The sequence below is a fragment of the Hyla sarda genome, chromosome 8, assembly GCF_029499605.1.
Source record: "Hyla sarda isolate aHylSar1 chromosome 8, aHylSar1.hap1, whole genome shotgun sequence".
Classification (NCBI taxonomy): Eukaryota; Metazoa; Chordata; class Amphibia; order Anura; family Hylidae; genus Hyla; species Hyla sarda.
This window is the reverse complement of record NC_079196.1, coordinates 8,132,303-8,141,192: the sequence shown is the minus strand read 5'-3', so window position 1 is coordinate 8,141,192 and position 8,890 is coordinate 8,132,303. Positions and strand designations below refer to the sequence as shown.

At 50.0% G+C, this 8,890-nt stretch overlaps 1 protein-coding gene across 1 annotated transcript; it reads right to left on the bottom strand.

Annotated features, from left to right (window-relative positions):
* Positions 1-1,992: 1,992 nt before the first annotated feature.
* On the bottom strand, positions 1,993-5,253 carry TMEM177 (transmembrane protein 177; the record flags this gene model as incomplete). The annotated part of the gene is made up of 2 exons (XM_056535688.1): positions 1,993-3,247; positions 5,178-5,253. Coding segments are annotated over 2 exons (1,020 nt in total), but the record flags the coding sequence as incomplete, so codon positions are not given.
* Between the last annotated feature and the right edge of the window lie 3,637 nt (positions 5,254-8,890).

Below are 8,890 nucleotides of genomic sequence, written 5' to 3'. Positions count from 1 at the left end.
ACTAATGCTTGTGACACAGGAGTGATGAGGGGACACTAATGCTTGTGACACAGGAGAGATGAGGGGACACTAATGCTTGTGACACAGGAGAGATGAGGGGACACTAATGCTTGTGACACAGGAGAGATGAGGGGACACTAATGCATGTGACACAGGAGAGATGAGGGGACACTAATGCCTGTGACACAGGAGAGATGAGGGGACACTAATGCTTGTGACACAGGAGTGATGAGGGGACACTAATGCCTGTGACACAGGAGAGATGAGGGGACACTAATGCTTGTGACACAGGAGTGATGAGGGGACACTAATGCTTGTGACACAGGAGAGATGAGGGGACACTAATGCTTGTGACACAGGAGAGATGAGGGGACACTAATGCTTGTGACACAGGAGAGATGAGGGGACACTAGTTGCTTTTGTAGTTTTGCAACAGCTGGAGGCACCCTGGTTGGAACCCCCCCTCCCCCTTAGAATATGGAGGTGCCCAGGTTTTGTCCGTCCTCTCCAATTTGGGTTTTCATCCATTAAAAAAAATTAACAGTTTTACTTACCTCCACCTACATTCTTCCTCTTGTTCTGTTCTGCAGTTAACGCTCCGGGGTTACATAGCAGCGGATGTCATGTGACAGGCGCAGCCAATCAGCAGCCTCGGTGGTGATGCATCATATTCAGGAGTATGGAGTGCCACTGTGGGGCTGATGATTGGCTGCGGCTGTCATGTGACACTAAAGCACCAACCAAAGACGTCAGATACTAAACATTGGAGGCAGAATGGAGGATCAGGGTGGGAATGGAGGTAAGTATAACAATTTTTTAAAAAGATGAGAGGACACTTATGACTGAGGCACACAAGATGGGGGGACAGTAATATCTAACACACGGGGGGGGGGGGGTAAATGAGGGGACAGTAATGACTGACACACGGTGGAGATGAGGGGACAGTAATGACTGTGACACAGGAAGAGAATGCGACATGAATGACTGACATCAAGAGAGGTGAAGGGACTGTAATAAGTGATGCACAGGGGGTGATGAGGGGACAGTAATGACTGTGACACAGGAAGAGAATGCGACATGAATGACTGACATCAAGAGAGATGAAGGGACTGTAATAAGTGATGCACAGGGGGTGATGAGGGGACAGTAATGACTGTGACACAGGAAGAGAATGCGACATGAATGACTGACATCAAGAGAGGTGAAGGGACTGTAATAAGTGATGCACAGGGGGTGATGAGGGGACAGTAATGACTGTGACACACAGGGGGTGATGAGGGGACAGTTATCACTGTGAGAAGGGGGAGATGAGAGGGAACCCTAGTTGCTGCGGAATATCCATGTGGATTTACTCCCAGATTGTCCTCCAAACGCCCTTATACACGTTCAATAAATTTGGAATATTTTACGCATCATCTTGGTAACTAAACAATTCAACACTGAGATATAAAAATATTTGAAATAACATCATTTATACGTTGCATTTCCTAAGTCTTACATATGGAATTCTGTTGATCTCCGCTTTGTAACAAGTGCATCGGCTGCTCCGGGGTCCATTCACTGACAGCAAGCGGAGATGCTGAAAATCTTCCGTCTGCTCTTATACGAGGCGGCAGCAGCGTGGGATGCTTCGTGTAGGTCACACCTATTATAGACACTATGGGAGGGGGGTGATTAACCAAAACCCGTCCAGAGGAAAAGCTGCTGAGTTGCCCCTAGCAACCAATCAGATCGCTGCTTTCATTTTTAACAAGGCCTCTGCAAAATGTCCCCCTATGTCGCCCGCATACTCTGCAGTACCAGTACGAAATGTATTCCGCCATATACCGTGGTGCGCCCACAGGGTCTACTTGTACCTATGTTTCTTCTGCTTCACTGGGATAGAATAGCGTAATCCATCCTACAGGCCAGTGTTCCCCAACCAGGGTGCCTCCAGCTGATGCAAAACTACAACTCCCAGCATGCCCGGACAGCCAACGGCTGTCCGGGCATGCTGGGAGTTGTAGTTTTGCATCAGCTGGAGGCCCCCTGGTTGGGAAACACTGGCCTGAAAGATGGATCTGCAACCCATGGCTCGCCATATGTTGCAAAACTACAACTCCCAGCATGCCCAGAGAGCCTTCAGCTACCAGGGCATGCTGGGAGTTGTAGTTTTGTAACAGCAGGTGAGCCACAGGTTGGGGTCCACTGTATTAGACCATGCTCATGGCTGTTTGGGCATGCTGGGAGTTGTAGTTTTGCATCCTTAGACCCGTTTCATATGTCGCACATGGTCGTGTCCTCTGGATCAGTTCTCCCGCTGATCATTCTGGCTGTTCCTCCAGGCGGTGCAGGATCCGGTCCCTCCGCGCGGTGTACGGCGCGTGCTTCAGCCTGAACTTATGTTTAGGGAACAGGTTCCCGCTGGGGGCGTACATGGTTTCCCCCTGTTCACCCATAAGCCCCCGCAGCAGCCTATTGCGTGCCAGTATCTTCTCGTAGAACTCCACCCCGCCTCGGGCGTAGGCTGTGGAGATGGCGGCTGCTTTCCGGTCGCACCGGTAGTCCAGCCAGTGACTGATGGCGTCGTAGCTGAGGTAGTAGCCTGTGAGGCCCAGGAGGACGGCCAGGACATTGAAGACCCCCCTCAATAACATGGGCCCTGAGTACAGGCCCAGGAGCTGCTTGATGCCCACGCCGGAGACACAGACGGCGGTGACACAGAGCGGCGCCACGGACGCCTGCAGGAGGGGGCCACATGTCTGGGCGTGAATGGCTTCCCGGGCCAAGGAGAATTTTTGGGCGATTTCCGATAGGGTCAGGGAGTCTCGTAGGCTGACCCCGGGTTCACTGGCCCAGTCCACCTCCTGTCCACCAATCACAAGCACCCGGTCAGTGATCCCCGATCCGTCCCGGTCACTGCTGTTATAATTTGCGGGGATTCCGATCAAGCAGCCGCTGGGGAGCCAAGGGACCCCGGCACTGACGGGCTGGAAACCATAAGCGGCAAAGGAAGTGAAGCCCGAGGGGGAGGTGCGGGTCTCCTCCAGGACCTGACGGAACAGGGTCTGCAGTCTGTCGCTGAGCGCCGCCGGCTCGCCCCCCGACCAGCCCTGATACAACCGCCTGAAGGTCTGAGCCGGGAGGACGTGGTAGGAGACGTTCACCGCGAAAAGTCCAAGAGAAGACGCTGCCAGGAGCTTCCCCCGGTGCTGCCGAGTGATGGCGCAGATCTTCAGGAAGAGGGGGAGCGCCATGATCCGACCGCCTGAGGAGGAAAACGGTACAATCAGATACAACGTATAACAATACTCAGTCACCACCGCAAAACTACAACTCCCAGCATGCCCAGATTTGCACCATCTGAAGGGCCACAGACTGGAGCCCACTGATATAAAGAGACTATACACAGTATATAAACCCTGCAGTTACATTGGTCGCCCTATATGTGGGCGTCCTCCCCGGCGTTATCTTATTCCGCACAGTTATGGGAGAGTGAAGCTGCTATGTGAGGAATGGCGAGACTCTGCCCGCAGCGCCAACTGTCCAGGCATGCTGGGAGCTGTAGTTCTGCGACATCTAAAAGGTTCAGTTTGGTCATGATGCCGCAGGAAAGGTGACGTAATGTACTTTATACTATACACCTGCCCCCCCCCCCCACTCTACACCATACACCCCCCCCCACACTATATACCCCCCCCCCCCCTCTACACCATACCACCCCCCCCCCCACTCTACACCATACACCCCCCCCACACACTCTACACCACACACCCACCCACCCCCACTCTACACCACACACACCCCCTACACCATATACCCCCCCCCTCTACACTATATACCCCCCCTCTACACTACCCCCCCCTCTACACTATATACCCCCCCCCCTCTACACTACACTACCCCCCCCCCTCTACACTACACTACCCCCCCCCCCTCTACACTACACCCCCCCTCCTCTACACTACACCCCCCCTCCTCTACACTACACCCCCCCCCTACACTACACACACCCCCCTCTACACTACACACACCCCCCTCTACTCTACACTACACACACCCCCCTCTACACTACACCCCCCCCCCTCTACACTACACACCCCCCCCCTCTACACTACACACCCCCCCCCTACACTACACACCCCCCCTCTACACTACACCCCCCCCCCCCTACACTACACACCCCCCCCCTCACACTACACCCCCCCCCCTCTACACTACACACACCCCCCTCTACACTACACCCCCCCCCCCCTACACTACACACCCCCCCCCTCACACTACACACCCCCCCCTCTACACTACACACACCCCCCTCTACACTACACACACCCCCCTCTACACTACACCCCCCCCTCTACACTACACACACCCCCCCCTACACTACACCCCCCCCTACACTACACACCCCCCTACACTACACTACACACCCCCCCCTCTACACTACACACCCCCCCCCCTCTACACTACACACCCCCCCCCCTCTACACTACACACCCCCCCCTCTACACTACACACCCCCCCTCTACACTACACACCCCCCCTCTACACTACACACACCCCCCCTCTACACTACACACACCCCCCCTCTACACTACACACACCCCCCCCTACACTACACCCCCCTCTACACTACACCCCCCCCCTCTACACTATATACCCCCCCCTCTACACTACATACCCCGCCCCTCTACACTACATACCCCGCCCCTCTACACTACATACCCCGCCCCTCTACACTACACCCCCCCCCCTCTACACTACACCCCCCCCCCCTCTACACTTTTTAAAACTGAATTCCACTTGGAAACTCTGTAATGTGAACGCTGCCTAATAGTCTCCTAAGTGTAAAGTTGAAATTAAAAAAAACTCAGAAAAAAAATGAGTTCTTTAATCGGAGGCTCGCCGACTACTGAAGAACTACAACTCCCAGCAGGTGCTGACAACAGCTACAAAAAATTACCATGGTGCATAAGCACCACTCCCATCATGCACTGACAAAAACTGTTGCAAAATCACACAGTTGCAAAACTACAACTCCCATCATGCCCTGACAGCCAAAGGCTGTCAGGGCACGATGGGAGTTGTAGTTTTACAATTGGAGTTATAGCTTTGCAACAAGAACCACAGGTTTGGAAACATTACAGTAAGGACATGGTGTATCGCGACATATCCCCGACCCCGTCCCCGGTACTGACCTCCAGCACGTGAGCTGTCACTCCTGCCGTAAAGCGCCGCCGGGAGAAGTCGAGTAAAGACGACGTTGCGTTCCAGTGACGCGGCACGCCGGTGACGTCACGCAGCGGATACATTGTATCAGTGCACCAACGGCTGCAGATGTTCTGAAGTGATGAGGCGAGAACCGCACTGCGCCTGCGCCCTAGCCTCACAGAGGTTTTATATCGGGGGAATAAAGTGAAATTAAATTTTATTATTTCCAATATTCCTGCGCTGATCAGTGACCGGCTGCGAGGCTACACGATTTTTGTGCTACATTTGTTTTTTATGTGAAGTAAAGCTTACAATGCAAAAATCCCCTCCCCCCCCCCCCCCCAAAAAAAAAAAAATAAATAAAAAATCTGCCCCCTTATTGTCTTTTGTGTTAATTTTAACCCCTTAGGGTACGTTCACACTGAGTAATTCAAGAGGGATTTATTCGAGTAATCCCTCTTGAATTCTCCGCTTAGAAATAACATCTGCTTCGCCATTGACTTCAACGTATTTAAAGGGGTACTCCGGTGAAAACCTTTTTTCTTTTAAATCAACTGGTGGCAGAAAGTTAAACATATTTGTAAATGACTTCTATTAAAAGATCTTAATCCTTCCTGTACTTATTAGCTGCTGAATACTACAGAGGAAATTCTTTTCTTTTTGGAATGCTCTCTGATGACATCACAGCACAGTGCTCTCTGCTGACGTTATTATAATAATAATAACACTTTATTTGTTGTTGTCCTTAGTGGGATTTGAACCCAAGTCCCCAACAATGCAAGGCAGCAGCACTAACCACTGAGCCACCATGCTGCCCTTAGCATACATCTGCTACTAAAATGGACAGAGATGTCAGCAGAGAGCACTGTGCTCGTGATGTCATCAGTGTTCCAAAAAGAAAGGAATTTCCTCTGTAGCATTCAGCAGCTAATAAGTACTGGAAGGATTAAGACTTTTTAATAGAAGTAATTTACAAATATATTTAACTTTCTGCCACCAGTTGATTTAAAAGAAAAAAGGTTTTCACCGGAGTACCCCTTTAACTCTGCACTGTTCACACTGGGTAAATTCCGAGCAGAAGTCCATTGAAGTCAATGGTAAAAAAAATTCCGCTTGAAATCATTTCAGCATGGAATTTGCGTGGAATTTCACACGAAAAAAAAAAATATAAATAAAAAGGGAAATTCCAATTGGTGGTTGTAGTCCAGCAAAAAAAATAAAATAAAATTTTTAAAAAAAGTTTCCTCCTATATTCAGGGTTAACTCTGCATAATTTTTGCGTACATTTTGCGCGGAAAAAAACCCATAAATTCCACGGCAGAATTTTTACGCGAGGATTCCTCTCCTATTCCTCAGTGTGAATGCACCCTGAAAGGGGTACTCCGCTGAAAACATCTTATCCCCTATCCAGAGGGGACCCCCGCGATCTCCGCTGCGGCACCCCTGTCATTTGATACACGGACTGAACTCTGCTCTGTGCCAGACGATTGGCGAATGTTCACACGGCGGAAATTCTGTCATTCTACCTAAATTGTGTTGTGCAAAGCTGGCTGTGGAGTTTTTGTAGTTTTGCAGAATTTGAGCAAAACTTCAGCGGAATTTCTGTAGCTCAAAACGCAGCATTCTGACCAAGTTCAAAGCCCTATTGCGTTCAATGGGATTCCGTGCGAAATTATGCAGTGAATTTTGTGGAATTTCCAAGCAGAATTTTCCGGAGGAATGACGCACGGAAATGACGCCATGTGAACATAGCCTTAGCCTTGAGGACTGAACCCAATTTCTCATCAGCGCTTTCGCGATCCGTTCGAGTGATCCACAAAGTGACAGAAAAACTGCCATAAACTGATCCCATTGATGTCACTTGGTCATTTTTGGCATCAGTTCATCTCAGTTTTTCTTCAGTTTTGTTAGCAGTCTTTTTATTTCCATTATTATTATCATTTTTTATATTAAAAACCTTGGCATGCGATATTTTTTTGCCTGGCCAAAGATACTAACCTCAAATGGAACGCCAAGATAATTTAGAGAATTTAACATTACAGTCTAAGGTGCTTCTATGTGACGGGAAGGGGCTCCGTATGCATCCGTCCTTTCAACTTCTGGTTTTCAGACTGAGCATGCTCAGAAGAAAGAAAACAAAAACTGATGTAAACTGATACAAATCATTCCTTTTTTTTTTTCTTTACAAGGGTACTCCAGCCCAAAGGATAGGGGAAAAGATGTCTCACCGTTGGGGTCCCCCGCTATCTTGTATTCGCCACCCACCTTTTTGAGTTGCACGCGCGGTGCTAGCTCACAAACAGCCGGGTGGCGACTACGGGGCCAGAGTATTGTAACGTCACGACTCCGCCCCCGTGTGACGTCACCCCCCGTCCCCGCTATGCAAGTCTGTGGGAGGGGGCGTGACGGCCAGGTGGTGACCATGGGGCAGGAGTATTGTGACGTCACGACTCTCCCCCGTGTGACATCACCCCCGCCCCCGCTATGCAAGTCTATAGGAGGGGGCGTGACGGCCGGGTGGTGACCACGGGGCAGGAGTATCGTGACGTCACGACTCCTCCCCCCCCCCGTGCGATGTCACCCCCCGCTATGCAAGTCTATGGGAGGGGGCAAGTGCAACCACGGGGCAGGAGTATCGTGACGTCACGACTCCTCCCCCCCCCCGTGCGATGTCACCCCCCTCTATGCAAGTCTATGGGAGGGGGCAAGTGCAGCCACGGGGCAGGAGTATCGTGACGTCCCGACTCCCCCCGTGTGACTTCACCCCCTGCCCCCGCTATGCAAGTCTATGGGAGGGGGTGTGACGGCCGTCACACCCCCTCCCATAGACTTGCATAGCGGGGGCGGGGGGTGATGTCACACAGGGGCGGAGTCGTGATGTCATGATACTCCTGCTCCGTGGTGGTCACCCGGCTGTTTGTGAGCTGGCACCGCGGCGGGCAGCTCAAACAGGTGGGTGGAGAATACAAGATTGCGGGGGTCTCCAGCGACGGGTGAGACATCTTATCCCCTACCCTTTGGATAGGGTATAAGATGTCTAGGAGCGGAGTACCCCTTTAACCCAGGGTGCAGCCCATTTTGATACTAAGGACTGAGTGTTTTTTGCACATCCGACCACTGTCACTTTAAACATTAATAACTCTGATGCTTTTACTTTTCATTCTGATTCCGAGATTGTTTTTTCGTGACATTTTCTACTTTATGTTAGTGGTAAATTTTCGTCGATACTTGTGTCATTTCTTGGTGAAAAATTCCAAACTTTTACGAAAATTTTTGGAAATTTTGAATTTTTCTAACTTTGACGCTCTCTGCTTATAAGGAAAATGAACATCCCAAATAAATGACATATTGTTTCACATATACAACATGTCTACTTTATGTTGCCATCATAAATTTCACGTTTTTACTTTTTGAAGACATCAGAGGCTTCAAATATAACTAAAGATATAATATAATAATAACTAAATAAATATAGCAGAAATTTTCACGAAAAATAAAAAAAATCTGAATTTTTCAGGGACCAGTTAAGTTTGAAGTGAATTATGAGGGGCCTTTCTGTGAGAAATACCCCCATAAATGACCCCAGTGTAGAAACTGCACCCCTCAAAGTATTCCAAATGACATTCAGATAGTTTGTTAACCCTTTAGGTGTTTCACAAGAATAGCTGCAATGTGGAGGAGAAAATACTAACATGTTCTT